The 17,546-nt window shown below is 41.2% G+C and overlaps 4 protein-coding genes across 5 annotated transcripts; 3 read left to right on the top strand and 1 right to left on the bottom strand.

Moving 5' to 3' along the window:
* The first annotated feature begins 142 nt into the window (after positions 1 to 142).
* LOC130994468 (uncharacterized) lies at positions 143 to 3,364 on the top strand. The gene is made up of 2 exons (XM_057919510.1): positions 143 to 2,588; positions 2,715 to 3,364. The coding sequence occupies exons 1-2, from the start codon at positions 143 to 145 to the stop codon at positions 3,362 to 3,364; spliced, it is 3,096 nt and encodes a 1,031-aa protein (XP_057775493.1).
* A 1,042-nt stretch (positions 3,365 to 4,406) lies between these two features.
* LOC130995051 (protein phosphatase 2C 50-like) lies at positions 4,407 to 6,699 on the top strand. The gene is made up of 4 exons (XM_057920202.1): positions 4,407 to 5,318; positions 5,402 to 5,722; positions 5,802 to 5,907; positions 6,143 to 6,699. The coding sequence occupies exons 1-4, from the start codon at positions 4,608 to 4,610 to the stop codon at positions 6,475 to 6,477; spliced, it is 1,473 nt and encodes a 490-aa protein (XP_057776185.1). The 5' UTR covers positions 4,407 to 4,607; the 3' UTR covers positions 6,478 to 6,699.
* A 3,997-nt stretch (positions 6,700 to 10,696) lies between these two features.
* LOC130995049 (protein PLASTID MOVEMENT IMPAIRED 1-RELATED 1-like) lies at positions 10,697 to 15,138 on the top strand. The gene is made up of 3 exons (XM_057920199.1): positions 10,697 to 10,927; positions 11,513 to 13,840; positions 13,964 to 15,138. The coding sequence occupies exons 2-3, from the start codon at positions 11,562 to 11,564 to the stop codon at positions 14,949 to 14,951; spliced, it is 3,267 nt and encodes a 1,088-aa protein (XP_057776182.1). The 5' UTR covers positions 10,697 to 10,927; positions 11,513 to 11,561; the 3' UTR covers positions 14,952 to 15,138.
* A 96-nt stretch (positions 15,139 to 15,234) lies between these two features.
* LOC130995050 (probable WRKY transcription factor 50) lies at positions 15,235 to 16,392 on the bottom strand. 2 transcript variants are annotated; one of them, XM_057920200.1, is made up of 3 exons: positions 15,916 to 16,392; positions 15,706 to 15,844; positions 15,235 to 15,624 (listed from the first exon to the last, which is right to left on the bottom strand). In XM_057920200.1, exons 1-3 carry the CDS (start codon positions 16,175 to 16,177, stop codon positions 15,495 to 15,497), a joined length of 531 nt encoding a protein of 176 aa, XP_057776183.1. In that variant the 5' UTR covers positions 16,178 to 16,392; the 3' UTR covers positions 15,235 to 15,494. The 2 variants fall into 2 exon arrangements, with proteins under 2 accessions (XP_057776183.1, XP_057776184.1); XM_057920201.1 differs by having other exon boundaries at positions 15,706 to 15,835; positions 15,916 to 16,388.
* Positions 16,393 to 17,546: the final 1,154 nt, after the last annotated feature.

Here is a 17,546-nt window from a genome sequence, read left to right as displayed (position 1 = left end):
TACGTTGTTTGTGTGTTGCCGAGACAATTGATCGTTGGATAGGTACAATTTCAATTGGTACCAGAGCGGGATCACCCAAGTTATCGGTGTTGATTCCTGGTGTATCTATCCTGTTCTTTCCGCTGCTGTGTTCGTGTGTTTAATGGCGCTGCAAAGAGAAGGTGGGTCTGTTGTGAGACCACCCCTACTTGATGGAAGCAATTATATCTACTGGAAAATGCGAATGACTTCCTTCATTCGTGCGGTCGATGAGAATGCTTGGACTTCTGTTGAAGAAGGATGGACTGCCCCAAGTGATGAGGAGGGAAAACTGAAGCCCAGAAACAAGTGGACGACTACTGAATTGGCAGCTTCCAATGCCAATCAAAAGGCGCTGAATTCCATTCAAAATGCAGTAACCATGGAAGTGTTTGCTCTTATATCCATGTGTGATAATGCAAAAGAGGCGTGGGATGTTTTAATGAGTACTTATGAGGGGAATTCTAAAGTTAAAAAACAGCGTCTCCAACAACTTGCTACGAAGTTTGAAGAACTGAGGATGGACGAGAATGAGGATATTAGCACCTTTCATGGCAAACTACTTGCTCTTGCTAATGAAAGTTTCTCTCTTGGAGAAAGAATTCCTGAGGAAAAGCTTGTGCGAAAGGTGATGCGTGCTCTACCTGAAAGATTTGACTACAAACTCACTGCCATAGATGAAGCAAGAGACATCAGTGATATGAAGCTTGAAGAACTCATAGGTTCTTTAAGAACGTTCGAAATGAATCTTCGGCCAGAGAGAACTGAAAAGAAGAAGAGTATTGCGTTTGTCGCTGATTCCGGAAACAGCAAGAAGGGCTCTACCAAATATGATTCTGATGATTTAATTGAATCTCTTGCTCTTTTTACCAAAAAATTTGGTAAAGCTTTCAATAAGTTCAAAAAGAGAAATGATGGAGGTAGAGGTTTTCAGAATGCAAAAAGCTTTCAACTATCTCAAGGGAAGAAGGATCAAGGGTCTGCTTCAAAATCTGGAATTCAATGCTATGAATGTCATGGTTATGGACACATTCAAGCTGAATGTGCGAATACTTTGAAGAAGCTGAACAAGGAAAACAAATCCTACAATGTCTCATTGAGTGATGATGAAACGGATGACAGTGGGAGCGAGTCAGAGGATGAACCGGTTGCACTTATAAGCTCTATTAAGCTTACCAAAGAGGAGGAGGTTGATGATGATCCCCTGAAACTTGAGATAGATTCAGACATTCAAGAGAACAATGTCGCATATGCTGCTAAAATGGAGGAAATCCCAGCCAAAGTCTCTTCAGATGTTGTTACTGTGGAAGAGACTGAAAGTGATAATGAGGATATTGATGAAAGCTTCTTGACAGAGAATTATGAACTGATGTACAAGAAGTGTGTAGCTGTGCTTGAGCTGAATAAATCTCTTTCCACTCAACTTAGCAATGTCTCGAAGGAACGTGATGAACTTGTGGATCTCTGTGAAAAACAAAAGGCTGAACTGGTGGCTCTTCGACAGACTATGAAATCTAAGATTGATGAACTGGAGCATCATCAAAAACTTGTTAAAATGATGAATACCGGGACTGAAAAGTTGGACGAAATTCTGGAAAATAGTCAAAGCTCTGGAAATAAAGCTGGATTAGGCTTTCAAGGAAAAGGATGGATTCCCAAAGATGATGGAGGAAAAGCTAAAGCCACGCCCCCCAACGCAGTTGATCAGCCGCCTAAACCACCTGTGCTTCGACCAGCTGCTTATAAAAATGCTCATTCGAAGAAAAACTACAATAGAGCTTTCGTTCCAACTTGTCACTACTGTGGAAGGAGAGGTCATATCAGACCTAGATGTCGATTTCTTCTACGCGACATCCAAAATATGAGAAATTCCCAAAATTATCGGCCAAGGATGAACAGAGGATATGTTGTTCACAACTCTCTTTGGTCTAGCTTTCATCGGTCATGGTATTTAGATAGTGGTTGCTCTAAGCATATGACTGGAGATGAGAAGCATCTGGAGGATATTCATACAATTGTTGAAGAAAGAGTAACTTTTGGTGATGGTGTCCAGGCAAAGGTCGTAGGAACAGGTACTTTGAATGTTCCAGGTATGCCTAAACTAAAAAATGTCATGCTAGTTGAAGGGTTGAAGGCCAATCTGATCAGTATCAGTCAGCTCTGCGATGAACAGATGACGGTTATTTTCGACAAAGATAAGTGCATTGTTAAAGATGGAGATAAGGAGTATATCTCGGGCAAGCGATCAAGTGATAATTGCTACATTGTATCTCCTGATAATTCATGTATTCAGGTTCTTGGAGATGATACTGATACATGGCATCAAAAACTTGGACATACCAGCCTGAGAAACATGAAAAAGCTCGTGAAGACAGATGCTATCAGAGGTCTTCCCAAGCTGGTGATTAATACTAAACACATCGAGATTCACCATCATTTTATTAGAGAATTGGTGGAGGAGAAAACTCTCAATTTGGAGTTCTTGCCTACTGAAAGGCAGATAGCGGATATTTTGACGAAGCCATTGGATGCCGAAAGATTTGAGAAGTTACGTGGAGAGCTGGGGCTCTGTATCTTATGACTATCCGTCTTGAGGAAAACATGGGTACTCTGCTATTTTGTGAAATTTTCTAGCATAAGTACCAGTTCTTGTTCATGTTTCAAATGGAGTCTCTTCAAAAGTGTTATCTTTGCAGATATGAAGTACATTTATTCCGGTCGATCTTCTGTTAATCAAGTCAAACTTGATCAGACTTGTGTTTATTGGTCCTGTGATCATTCAAGTGTTGTGCGAATGGATCATATCTTATTAGCTATATTGGGCTTCAATTTCTATGGGTTAATTCTTTTGGGGTTTTCTCTTTCTAAAAGCAACAGCTGGGCTTCTCCTATTTTAGCCCATTGGTATGAAAAAGAGCCCAAGATCAGAGAACCTTCATCTCCTTATTTCGGTTCCCTCGCCAAAATTGAGTATCACTATTTCTCTCTCAAGGGAAGTTATCTCTCCAAGAGCTCCGAAGATTCCATGGGTTCCTACGGTCATCTCACTGAGTGCTCTGGCGATTCTGACGCCTCCGATCATACTCACTCTGTAGAGGACAGTCAACCTTCACCACCTGCTCAAATTGAAGGTGTGAACAACAATTTTACTGATGAGAATGGTGATTCTAGCGGCAATGATGATCCTCCTCGAACAGCTGCTCAAATTGCTCGCGGAATTTGGGCTGATATGACAGCCTCGTGTAAATGCTTCGCGGCAATGGTCCTGCTGGTGCAATACCTGATGAAGGTTCTGAGGATGAAGATTCTGATGAATCTTGCAACTAGCTCTTTGTCATTGTTGTGACAAAAAGGGGGAGTATATTGAGGGGGAGTTCTTTGTCAGTCTACTGGTGCAGTTCTTTGAAAGACTTTGTGTTTTGCTGGTGCAGATTTTCATATTGAGGGGGATTAAGTCTTTTTATTTTTGGGCGAGAGAGCTTATGCTGCTTATTTACTGCCGTGCATTCATGAGTTGTGCAGAAATTGTTTTTGTCTACACCAATGACAAAGGGGGAGATTGTTGAGTATTTCTTCCTCTATGCTTGGTTGTCATTGTGTAGACAATAGGATGTTTCTTCAATAGTTCTCCAGGATGTCTCTTGTTGGGTTTCTTGTTCGGTTGCAAGGTTCTTTCCAGTTTGTTTCCTTGCGGGTTTTTGATGAAATATGGAAAGATATCTTAAAGATATTATCTTTGCTTGAAGAGTCCGTTTTCTTGAGGGAGTCCTCGTACCCTAGGACTCGTCGCCTTATGGAAACCCTTCTTGGGCCCTGCGTTGGTTGGGTTTTGCAGTTTATGGTCTCTCTACTTCTTGCCAAGGGTTTTCATATTTAAAGAGCTGTTGTCGATCATAGGAGGTGGCTGCTTTTTCGTTCATTCTCTTTACTTTGTGAGAATATTTTCGTGCATCCAGCGAGCATACAATTCGGGAGTGTGTGCTGTTGCTTTACAGTTTATTTCCTTGAAAGCGTAAGTTGGTTTTATGTTTGGTGATCTGTACTTTGTTTTGTTGGAGTGGTTTTTGGTTGTTGTGTGGAACGTGGATTGAGTATCAATCACGTTTGTGAAGAGTGAGTTCTATCTTGCTCTTGGTAGTTCACATAGGTGACGATTTGGGAAGAAATAGAGGCTAGGAAGATCGAGTCTTCGCGTGTAAGTCCTTTGTATTTCTTATCCTCACTAGTGAACTGTTTGAACTGGGCGAGGCCCCCCAGACGTAGGTGTTTTATCACCGAACTGGGTTACCATTGTTGGTGTCTTGTGTTCTTTACTTTCTGCTCGATTTTCTTTGAGTATCGCTGCTTACGTTGTTTGTGTGTTGCCGAGACAATTGATCGTTGGATAGGTACAATTTCAATGTTGATTGATTCGAATGTGAGCTTTTACTTCTAGTTTTTTCATGGATTTTTCGAGAAAGGGGCTATGAGTTAGTGTTAACAATGAGTTTAAATAGCTCTTGCTATTTAGTTAGAGGTTGTGATGGTGCCTATTAGATTAGGTTGTTCCACATTTCACAATACCGGGATTTGGAAGTTGCACGAGTGCTATGAGCTTCGAGCTGATGGATGATGTCTTGCGTTCTGAGATTGAAGCTCCAACGAGTGTAGATGGTGGGAATAAGGATGGTGCCTTGGGTGATTCGGGGAGTGAGATTAGTTCCATGGTTTACTTGGATTCTGAAGGGAATAGGAGTGGGGTGTCGTCTGAGAATGAAAACTGGTTACCTACCGGTATAAGGCAAGAGAGTGAAGATGGCTCGTTGTTATTGGAGGGTGATCCGAATCTTGACGGCCTATCTGTGAAGAGTGATGCTAGTAGTTTATGTGGGGATAATGTGTTAGGTTTTGAAGTGAATTCTGAAACCGGGACGCCCTTTGTAGACGTTGGAAATAGTAGAAGCGATGTTGAGCTTGTTTCCGACACTAGTGGATCTCTGTCTGTAGCAGTTGGTAATGGAGAGGAGGTTGTAGATGGTGCCACCAGCTCGAGATCATCCACAGATGCTGCGCCGTTGGACATAGGGCTGAACGGGAGAGCCAGCCGTAGTATTTTTGAGGTGAGCTACGTGCCACTTTGGGGGCTTACGTCCGTGTCTGGTAGGAGACCGGATATGGAAGATGCAGTGTCGATCATACCACATTTTGTGGAAATCCCTCTTCAGATGCTCGTTGATCGCCCTCCTGATGGACTCACTTCCCCTGTGACTCATGTGACGGGGCACTTCTTTGGAGTCTTTGACGGCCATGGAGGCGCTCAGGTATCTCTTCGTTTCCCCCATCTCCTCACACAAACACTACACTAAAATAGGAGCCCTCTTGATTAGACTGAGTTCATTTTCAGGTTGCAGATTATTGTAGGGATCGTATTCACTCTGCTTTGGCCGAAGAGATTGAAATGATCGTTAGAGACTTAAGTGATGGAGGAGATAGAAGGGAACATCGTGAAGAGCTGTGGTCGAGGGCGTTCACTAGATGTTTTCTCAAGGTGGATGATGAGGTTGGAGGGAGAGGCGGTCGTGCACCCATTGCTCGGGAGACTGTTGGCTCGACTGCTATTGTTGCCATAGTTTGCACGTCGCATATAATAGTGGCTAACTGTGGTGATTCGAGGGCTGTTCTCTGCCGTGGGAGAGAAGCCGTCGCCCTATCCGTGGATCACAAGGTAGTATGTTGCCTCGAGTAGAGATTCTTTGACAAATCACTTATCAACTTATCTAACATTGTTCTCTTCCATCTGTTAGCCCGATAGGGAAGACGAATATGCCAGAATCGAAGCAGCCGGAGGCAAGGTATTCAACTGGGACGGATGTCGTGTCTCCGGAGTTCTTGCTATGTCTAGATCTATCGGTACGTTCTTCTTATTGACATAAACTTGTGTATGATCGTCTAATGTGTCAAAATTCGTAAGACGGGTCGATATCATGGATCCAAACCCCATATATAGTGGCATATTTGTAATTTTGTTGGTATTTGAATCCGGATCTTGATGCTTAATTAAGACGGTCTCACATAAGACTCTCATTACATTATTTAGTTTCTCTTAAATTTCCTCCAATGTCCCTCAAATCGACTTCCGTTGCAGGAGATCGATATTTGAAGCACCTCGTTATCTCCGATCCGGAGGTGACGGTCGTTCCACGCACTAGAGACGACGAGTGCCTCATTCTAGCCAGTGATGGTTTATGGGATGAGATGACGAATGAGGAGGCATGTGACGTCGCACGTAGGGTTTTACAGCTGTGGCACAGGAACAACGCGGCCACACCTCCATCCGAGAGAGGCGAGGGCGCGGATCCTGCATCACGAGCAGCAGCCGAGGCTCTCACACACCGTGCCCTTCAGAAAGGGAGCGGGGATAACATATCTGTCGTTGTCTTGGACTTGAAACGCCAACGAAGGGGTAGGAGCAGACGTTAGCATCGCCACCGCCGGCCGATTCAACTTAAACGGCGGCGATCTCGTTCGGCATCCTCGTCGGTGGTGCTCACAATAGGTGTGTAGCATAGTTTGAAGAAGTATGTCATATCATATGCCTCCGACCTAAAAGGGTGTGTGAGGTTTTTGAACTTTGTGTTTTATTGTAATTGAATAACACAAGCTTTTCTTGATTATTGAAATTCATGGATCGATTGAGAATAACTGATTAGTTGAAATCATCTTGATTAAGAGAATAAAAATATCCAAAATGTAATTAGTTGCAACTATGTTGATTAATTAGTTGAACTTGACCTTTTGTTTTCATTGATTTCATGCAATTATTACATTTTAAGAAATATTATCGTTTTACCCTATTTAGTGATGGCAAAGATCAATCATCAATCCAATTTTTGTTTGGTCAATTAATTAAAGACACGAGTTTATTGAGCATATTATATCATAATAGAGTCAAGGTCAAGTGTTTGAATTGTAGGAAATATTTTATATCTGACTCGTGATTAGTGAACAATTGATTATGGGCTTATTTATTTCACCCTTATTTTTATTTATTTACTTTTGACGAAATTTCACCTTTATTTTTTTCGTCAATTGTATAAGTTTATTTATTGTTAAAGTATTTTGCAATAAATTCCAATCAACATTTTTGTATTTAGACTTTTTCTTTGAAAGGTAAAAGAAATTTATTTTAAAAATTCAGTATAAGGGGGGTACTCAATTCCAAACAACAACACACTAATAAAGAAAATAATTCATTGTTTATTGGAAAAATTGCACCTAAATACACAAACTTTGCCGAAAATCCATATTTGACGCGAAGTTAGGAATTTACATTTTAATACACCAATTTAAGAAGTTGTTCAATTTTGACACATTTTTCAATTCCGGCGACCGGCATTATGACGTGAACGCCGGAATGCCACATCATCACCACGTCACACACACACACACACTCCACTCTCTCTCTCTCACACCCCACTCTCTCTCTCTCTCTATACACGTCACCTTCCCCCTTCTCTCTCATCACTCTCGCCGCCCTCCACCCTCTTTCTCCCTACCTCTCTTCCCTCTTCTCTCCTGCCGGCGCCGCCGCCTTCCATTCCCGGCGAAATCGCCACCAGCTGCCACCACCACCTTCTTCCCCTCATCAAACTCACTCAAATCCCGTTCTTTCATTCTCAAAACCGAACCAGATGAAGTAACTCATGAAACTCACCCCCTTTTCTCTCAATTTCCCGTCGACAGACGGCCGGCGAGTGCCGCCGCCGCTCTCTCTGTCTTTCCTTCCTTCCCCCGACTCTCGCTCTCTCGCTTGTCCCCCTTATCTCCTCTCTCACAAAAATTCCCAAATCCACAAATCACTCTCTCTAAATCCCTAAACCCTCTTTCTCCTACAATTTTCGGTGAGGTTACCGCCGGACTCGCCCCCTCTGCTCCAGCCGACAGCAGCAGTCAGCCGGACCGCCGCCATCGCCGCCTCCCTCATCCTCGCCTCTGCCCTTCTCCTTGACAGACGAACAGCAGCAGCCCTCGGCCACCACCGCCGTCGACCTCACCCTCTCTGGACCGTCGGTCGACCTCAAAGGCTGAGGCCGCCATCGCTCTCTCCGCCGAACAGCCCCGCTGTCCAGTTGCCTCCCCTCACTCTCTCTCTATCGACGGTGGTGGTGGGAAATCCGGTTGGTTTGGTTGGTGGAGGTGGCGGGTGCGCCGCTGTTCTGGGGAGGGGGAAGTGGCTGACGGCGGGAGGGAGGGTTTGTGGCTGTGGGGCTCGACGGCGGTGGTGCGGCGCGGTTCTGGGGAGGGGGAAGTGGCTGACGGCGGGAGGCTGGGCTCGGCGGCGGTGGTGCGACGCGGTTCTGGGGAGGGGGAGGGTCCGACGGGGGGAGGGGGGAGGTGACGTGTAGAGAGTGAGAGAGAGTGGGTGTGTGACGTGGCTGCGACATTGGCATTCCGGCGTCCACGTCAGAATGCCGGTCGCCGGAATTGAAAAATGTGTCAAAATTGAACAACTTCTTAAATTGGTGTATTAAAATGTAAATTCCTAACTTCACGTCAAATATGGATTTTCGACAAAGTTTGTGTATTTAGGTGCAATTTTCACTTGTTTATTTGATTATTTCCTTAATTCAACTATTTCGAAACGCTTCTGGTTACGTGAACGTCGAAAAGAGCTCGAACTTCACGCGACATGCACGTAATTGTTTCTACGTGAATTTCTCCCATTATCCTAATTTAAAGTATTATATTTAACTTTTTTTTTAAATGTGAAAAAACACATTCACACTCTAGCTTTTTAAATGACTCAAACTCTCGACCTATTGTTTGGAGGAGAAATGTTTTACCAACAGACTAAGCTTCATCGTCCAAAAAAAGAAAAAAAAAATACTTATGTATTGTTATGCGCTTGTTTATTACACACTTATCTTTTTTTTTTTATCAGTTATTAAGTTTAATTTTTATCTTTTCTACGAGAATGACGAGAAGAGCTCGAACTATACGTATAGCAATTTTTCTACGGGAATTTCTCTCGTAATCCAAATTTAAAGTATTATACCAATAATTTGACTTTTAATTGTATATTGTTATGAGCTTATTTATTACACCCATATATTTTTTTTGTTAATTATTGTTTTTTTTTTTTTAAATTTAAGTAATTCGTTGATCGTCATTAGTGTACGCAGACTTAGAAATAAAAGAATTTAACTATTTATTTCCTTAATTCAACTCGATTGATTGTTACTTTGAAAACCTTTTAATTACGAAAATGTCGAGAAGAGATGAAACACCATACACATGTGCATGTCGCACATAATTTTTCTCATCATTCATATTCAAAATATTATACCTGGAGTTGACTTTTTTAGTTGTATATATTTCGAATAAAATTATGGAAATATCCATAAAAATGTACACAACTTTAAGGGTGGGTTAATTGTTTGTAAATTCACGAACTTTAGCGAAAATTTATTTTTAACACGTTCTTTCAAAATTCCAATTTAATACACCAATTTTGACTCGTTGTTCAATTTTAACAATCATTAAATCTCCAACGACTAAAAAATGCACGTGGCACTGACGTGACTTCCTGGCACACGCTTTTGTAATTGTTCGCCGATGAATAATACGCAGCGTTTTAGAGAAGCTTAAAACGTCATGGTTTTTTGCCGCCCAGCCCGCCCCCCTCTTCCTCCGCCGCCCCGCCGCACTCCCTCTTTCTTCCGCCACACTCCCTCTTCCTCCACGTTTTCCGCCGCCCCGCAGCCCTTCCTCTTCCTCCACGATTTGCAGATCTAGGCCCGTGACCCTCCCTCTTCCTCCACCGCCCCGCGGCCCTCCCTCTTCCTCCATGATTTCCGCCGCCCGCCGCCCTCTTTCTTCCTCCACGATTTGCAGATCTAGGCCCGTGGCTCTTCCTCTTATTCCGCCGCCCCGCCGCACTCTCTCTTCTTCCCGCCACACTCCCTCATCTTCCATGATTTTCGTCGCCCGTCGCCCTCTCTCTTCCTCCACAATTTGCAGATCTAAGCTTGCAACCCTCCTTCGTCCTCCGCCACCACCCCGCGGCCCTTCCTCTCCCTCTCTGAAATTCTTCTTCTCCTATGTTCCTCTTCAAACCCTCATCTCCTTCATCCTCCTCCGCCGCGCGCCCTCCCTGAAAACCCTCATCCGGTGCGGCGGCCTAGCGGAAGTAACGGAGGATTTGGGTGCTATGTGGCTCGTGTATGAAGCGAGAGGCGCACCAGATCTGGACTCCGAAACTAGAAGCCACGTCATAGCCACGTGTGTTTTAATTCGCAGGAGATTTGATCGTTGTTAAAATTGAACAACGGGTTAATGTTGGTGTATTAAATTAAAATTTTAAAAGAAAATATTAAAAATAAATTTTCACTGAATTTCGTAAATTTACAAGCAATTAACCCAACTTTAAAGTAAACTTCAATAATCATATCTTGGCCTCGAACTGATGATGAAGTACATCACCTTGTTGGTAAAATATTTATTTCTCAATCAATAAATATATGATGATTATTGATTCGTGATTACGTGAATGCGTTTCAATTTATTTCTTGATAAAAGTTGCTGAAAAATATATACTGGAGTCGAACTCGACTCACATTAACCACTCCTATCTTTGATCGTTTTCACACTTTTTTTTTTCTTTTTTAAATAAGAAAAGGATTAAAAAATGAAAAAGAAAAAGGCTGCGTTAGGTAATCCGACAATAAGACAAAATATTCATTTCTTCATCACTACAGCCGAAGAGGGAAGGGGGAATATACTGGGCCCAAAACTCCAAATCAGCTACAGTGAATACAATTTGGAAATCTCCAGTTCAATTTAGGTAAAAATTGAAGAATTTCGGGAAGGAAAAGGAGAGTCGATTCAGCTCAGCTGTCAACGAGATTAGTCTTTTCTCGATTCAGCTTCTGTAAGTTTCAATAATTGTTTTTTGTTTTTAATCTTTTTTTTTTGCATGATTGGTGGAATCTCATTATATACAAGTGATGTTTGTTTTTTTGTTTGTTGTTTGTGCTGTTGATTGAAGATTTTGAACTCTGTTATTGATTCAATTGTAGTTCGGATTGAATCGGAGGTTTCTGTTGAGTGTGATCAACGTGTTTTGCTTTTCGCTTCGTTTGATTGATTTGAGTTCTTCAGGTTCTCTGATGGATTGTTGTTAATTTGTTTCTTCGTTTTGTAATTGGCTATTTTAACAAATTCAGATGAGAGTTTCTGTCATGATTTTTTTCTTTTTCTTTAAGAAATCACTCAGGAGGGATTAGTGAATGTGTAGAATTTTTATGGATCGATTCACATAAGAAATTGGTGAATTATTTTAGCTAAGAGAATCTAAGAAAATAATGGAGGGGAAAATACTGGAATTGATTTAGCTGCTATCTTGATTTCCATTGGTAAATCAGCTGGAATCTTCTTTCGTAATTGCCTAATTGGTGCTCTATTTGTTTCGAGATAAGAGCTCATTTCGATTTTTGTTTTATTTTTCTTTATATAGGAGAGTTATATTTATGCTCTTAGAGAATTTTGCTTAAGAAGTGAAGGGGATGTCATCCAAAGTTGAATCCAAGAAAAGTGGCGATGAAGATCTAAACTGCGGGCTTCTATTGCGTGATATTGAAGAAATTAGCAAAGCCCTTTACTTGCATAAAAGCCCGCGCGATGCATTTAATTCAACTTATGACCACCATCGACACGTGGCAACTAACATTGGCGTTTCAGAGTCCAAATCTAATGTCTTTATTCGAGATTCATTACATAAGGACAAGAAATCATCAATATGGAATTGGAAGCCCATAAAGGCTTTGACCCACGCCCGGAATCATCGGTTCAATTGTTGTTTTTTCTTGCATGTCCATGGTATTGAAGGATTGCCACCGTACTTCAACAACCTTAAGTTGTGCGTAACATGGAAACAGAAGGCCAATATTTTGCAAACTCGCCCTGCTCAGGTCTGTTCGGGAATGGCTGAGTTTGAAGAGACTCTGTTGCACCAATGCACTATTTACGTAGGTAGAACTGGGCCCCATGGTACAGCAAAATATGATCCCAAGCTTTTCTTGCTTCATGCCTCAGTTATAGGTGCACCAACGCTTGATATAGGGAGTCGCTGGGTTGATCTAACGAGGTTACTTCCCCTTACCTTGGATGAGTTAACAGGGGATAAAAGTAGCTCAGGAAAGTGGACTACTGGCATTAAGCTCACAGGTCCGGCTAAAGGTGCAGTTTTAAATGTTAGCTTTGGCTTTTCCATCTTTGATGGTAGGTCGATTGAGCCTGGTTATTTTGCCAAAGTTCCTGATATTGCTAAGGAAGGTGGACTACATCATCTTTCTGACTATGATATTAGTAGAACTAACCAGCCTAACAATCTTGGTAGTGTTCCATTGATGTCACGCGGAGGGTCTTATCAACAGTCCCAATCGGCAAACTTAAAATTACTTGATGAAATGTTCCTACAGCAAGGGACAGAACTTTCTCAATCTGTTACTTTGTTGTATCAGAAATTTGATGAGAAAAAGACGGGTGATCCCATGGAGTTTGACTTCTACGGTCATGTAGACTCCTGGAAACCAATGTCTAACCCTTCACCCGAGTCTGAGTATGTGGGTGGCCAAACTAGACACGAGTTTGATGTCACCGAATTTGGTGTAATTGAGCAGGGTTTAGAGGTATCGTTGAAGGATCAGATAAAACCAGAAAGTGGTAGTAGTCAGAGGTTTGACTCTTCTGTAATTGAAACAATTGATGTTGCTGAGATTTTCAAGGGAGAGGAGACCAGTTTTGTTGAGTATATCGAATGGAAATCAAAGCTTGATATAGATAATTGTGATGAGTATGAGTATGCAGCAGACAAACCAGAACACAGAGATAATAGCACACATATTACTGAACTAGCCTTTGAAGAACTTGATTCAGATTTCATTAACCTACTAACATGTAAACCATCGGACTTAGATTCTTTGTTAGATAGAAGTACATACAATGAGCATCGGGTGTACATGAGATCCGAGTCTAGATGCAGAGCTCAAAGTTTGAGGAGATCACTTAGCTTGGATGATCTTGTGCTTGCAGAATCAATAGAAAATGATTTTCTCAACATGTTGAGCATCGACCAGGATCAAGAAGATATAGTTTCTGGTAGTGGCCATGACTCGCCAATAGATCTCCTCAGACAGTGTGAAGAGGATCCTGTAGCTTGGGGAAGCTCTGTTCTCGATGCTGATCTGATGGTAGAGGAGGAATCTTGTAGCTTTAATCCCACAGGCTATGGGAAAGCGGCATTTGCAGTTGATCTTGATGTATCATTTCCCATTCAATATGTCGAAAAGAATCACCGTAGTTTAGATCGATCTTTAAGGGACAAAAGAAATGCTGAAATGTTAGAGAACTTGGAAACAGAAGCTTTAATGCATCAGTGGGGTCTGACTGAGAAGGCTTTTCAGTATTCGCCACATGCTACCTCTGGTGGATTTGGAAGTCCGGTCTATCTTCCTCCCGAAGAACCCTTACATTTACCTCCTATTGTGGAAGGCAAAGGTCCAATTGTTCGGACAAAGGACGGTGGTTTCTCGAGGTCAATGAATCCCTTGCTTTTCAGAAATGCAAATAATGGTGCTAGATTAATCGTGCAAGTCTCTGCTCCCGTTGTGCTACCCTCAGCAATGGGATCTATGACACTGGAAATGCTACGATGTTGGGCATGTGTAGGAGTTGAAAGGATGTGTTTTCAGGCAAATGAATTGATGCCTCTGGAAGATGTCACAGGGAAGACAATACAGCAAGTGCTGGCAGAAGCAGAATCGGCATCAGATGCTTCCAATAGGTCTGTTAATTCTAGAGTCGTTACATTGGCATGTAGTTCTCAATTCATTCGATATATATATTTCTGAAAATCATGTGTGTTCTTTTTGTTCTTGTTTTTGTTCTTACTTTGGAACTTTTATAGATGCGATGAACAACGGGAATCTGATGATGGCGAGTCAGTTGTTGAGAAGAAAACAGCTGAATATCAACATTCTGCTGTCCTATACTCTTGCTCCAGTGCAGAGCAGATTGGTTCTGATTCTGTGTCGATAGAAGATCTTGTTCCCATGGCCATAACCAACATTGAGAGCCTTTTAGTTGAAGGGCTAAAGATTCAGTCGGGCATGCCAGATCAAGAACCTCCTACAAGCATTATGAGCCATCTTTCTGGGGCCTCAACCTCCTCAATTCTTGGTGCCGATGAATTAATCAAGTGTTCCTTGTCATTGGAGGAATGGCTGAGGTTGGATTCAGGTCAACTTCATATTGAAGAATCCAATCATGAAAATATGTCGAAGCTTTTTGCAGCTCATGGTGCTAAGCCTCTAGAATTGGGCAGCGAAGAGCTCAAAATGGACGATGAAATGGTGAAGCTGTTAGGTAGGAGTGGCGGTGCTTTCAGCGAAAACTTCAGAATGGGCTTAAAAGTGCAGCTTAGAGATCCCCTACGTAACTATGAGATGGTGGGCTCCCCTATGCTTGCTCTGGTTCAAGCGAATCGGGCTTATTTGCCACCACAGCCAGAGATGACTGACCGCGAGGGTGAAGAAGCTGATTCTGAAGAGAATAGGAAGAATATCTATCAACCAATGTTCAAAGTCTCAGAAGTCCATCTTGCTGGATTCAATGTAGCACGACATGGTAATAAGCCGGTCTGGGGAAGTAGCAGACAACACCAATCTGGATTGCGGTGGTTGCTCTCGAGTGGCATGGCAAGGTCCAAGAAGAATCTTGTTTCAAACTCTAACATAGTTGTAAGATCATCATCTGGATTAGTGAGGAAGGCGAAATCCGAAGAAGATGTTTTGTGGAGCATATCTGTTCCTACCGAAGGCGAAGCAACTACATGGGATGAAAGGATTGCCCTAAATGTTCATGTAAGAAATCCTGATATAGTTTTTCCCATATAATCTGCCTAGTGATGAAAAGGAGCAGAATTAGACTAGCTTCTTTAATTCTTTGAAATGGGGCAGCATATATTATATAGATAGGTTTTTAAGCATGAAAATCTGTTGAAAAATGTACAAGATTGGCTGCACATAGCATCACTGTACAGAATTCCTCATAAATTATGAATCCATTATGTTTTCTCTAGAATCTCTACTGAGTAGCATTTCTAGCTGGAGTTTCTCTCTCTCTCTCTCTCTCTTTCCAAGAAACAACTACATAAGGCATGATTATTTCTGCTTACTCTGATTTCAACTTGAGTTTATTCATATCAAATGCAAGAAAAAATCTAATGTGTTCATCATACAAAATGAACTTCTTCTAACAGCCAAAATACTGAAGGTTTGTTGATCATACATGGTCAGAGCGCCCCACCATCATCTACGAACTCAGGTAAACTCTGAGAGCTCCCGTCGTCTCCTAAAATTAGCCGGGGCCGTCTAAACTACTTACTACATAGTACAGATATAGATTTTTTTTGTGTGAAGATTTTCCATGTCTGAAAATCACACTTGATGAGGACCTTTGTGGTTGTGAATGCCTTCATAGGTTGTCACAACATAGAGTGGATCCTCGTTGTCTCTCTCTACTCTCTTCTTCACAGGGCATCCTTCTACTGAACATCTATAGTAGTTCCTGTTTATTACATGAAATATTTATATACACATGCATAGATTTTTGCATGAAAATATAGATTCTTGATTAACATATGCATACCTAGGATTTGGGCTGTTTTTCACCATCTTCTTCCCATACTTTCTCCATTTGAAACCATCATCAAGAACCTCAACTTCAGACTTGGTCTTGAAAGCAACTTTCTCCTTCTCTCTCCCACAGCCACTGTCTCCTGATAACACTAAAACACAATGTGTTAGACGACTCTCTTTTGCTATAAAACCAAGTTAGATATTTCATGTATAGCCTTACTAGTGATGGCCCCTTCAAGAAAACTGCTGCTGCTGCTGCTGCTGCTCCAACTCGAGCCGGCATTAGGCGTATAGCTCGGATTCTGAGAATCATACGAAGCAGCGGAGAGAGGAGAAGAGAACGACGGGGCCTCCTCAATCCAGTCGTTGAACTCAAAGAAATCTGAAACCTCGAAGCCCGGTTCGTGGGCCTGGCCGAGAGACGAGCCGGGCTTGATGGGGTAGCTGTGATCATCAGCCATGATCATCAACTGAGCATCCATTGATGTTTGCTATATAAGTGTGTGTGATAGTGAGAGCTCAGTGGGAGGGGTTTTTCTTGGTGAGCTTCCTATAATGTAGAGAGAAGCTTCATGGTTGCTTCTTATTTGCTTATAAGTGGTGGCTAAGGAATTTTGATTTGGGCCCAAGAGAGGCCTAACCATCATCATCACTTCTCGATTCAATGTTGATAAGTAGATAATGACTCCGTTACTCACGGCTTCATCCTTGAGGGTATTCGTGTTTAGTTATTTTAAGACTCGGAATACGATTGTAAGAGTGCGTTTACTTTGGTTGTAAATTTTTTATTGAAAATGATGGATAAAGAAGAAAAAATGTTGGAAAATATTTTCACACCCTTATCATAGGATAATATTATTCAACAGTACTAGGAAAAAAATAAGCTGTTCGAGAAAATATTCTGTCCTCCTATATTTTTTGTTTTTCATCATAATAAACATGTGAAAATGGTGAAAAATTAAATTAATGAAAATATAAAATTTCTTTCATTTTTCATCAAAGTAAACGCACCCTAATAAGTAAAAACTCGTCTATATTTTTTATAGTCGGTTGATATAAAGAACACAAAATCTTGGATATACATGGGTGTACCGTACAATTGGGTTGACCCGTATCTAAAATAGTATTGTTTGTACGGATTAGGTTAGGATATGTATTCAAATCAGAGTGCGGGTTAAAATTTAAGTGAAGGTGTAACCCGATTGTACAATACACTCAGGTGTATCCAAGACCACATCTATAAAGAATTAGTGTATATCGAAGGCAACTATTGTAGTATAACAAAAGAAAAGGACAACAAGGGGGTGGGACATGGCATGGAAGACTTGGGCGTAGACTTTCTTGTTTATTTTATGATTAATTGTCTATTACAAGTCTAACAACAGTCATAAGATGAAAATACAAGTCAATTTAACAATAATGTATTACTATGGTCGTTGATGTGTTCATTACTTAACCATGTCATATTCGTAAGTTGAAATAAAAAAGTTGTTGATATTATTTCTTTCAATTCATATCATGCTCGCAAACTATAGATTTGTTCGTTATCAAGCCAAACTGAGACGAGGGCTTACGAGTTAAATTTAATCGAGTTCAAATGAGCTTTCTAAATTTATAGTATTTAATACAAAATATTAATTATTTTAAAAATATTTAAATTGCAATATTATGATATATTTTTTATTTCCTTGTAACAACTAACAATAATACACTACTTACTAATCTATTTATTATATGAAAACACAGTTTGTAGCAAAATTGTAATTAAAGAATCAATCAATGGGTATTTATAAAACTCAACAAATCCATATCCCATATATTTTCTCGCTCCTCTCTCCTCTCTTTTATCAT

This window comes from Salvia miltiorrhiza, chromosome 7 (assembly GCF_028751815.1).
Source record: "Salvia miltiorrhiza cultivar Shanhuang (shh) chromosome 7, IMPLAD_Smil_shh, whole genome shotgun sequence".
NCBI classification, from domain to species: Eukaryota; Viridiplantae; Streptophyta; class Magnoliopsida; order Lamiales; family Lamiaceae; genus Salvia; species Salvia miltiorrhiza.
This window is presented reverse-complemented; position numbering and strand designations above follow the sequence as displayed.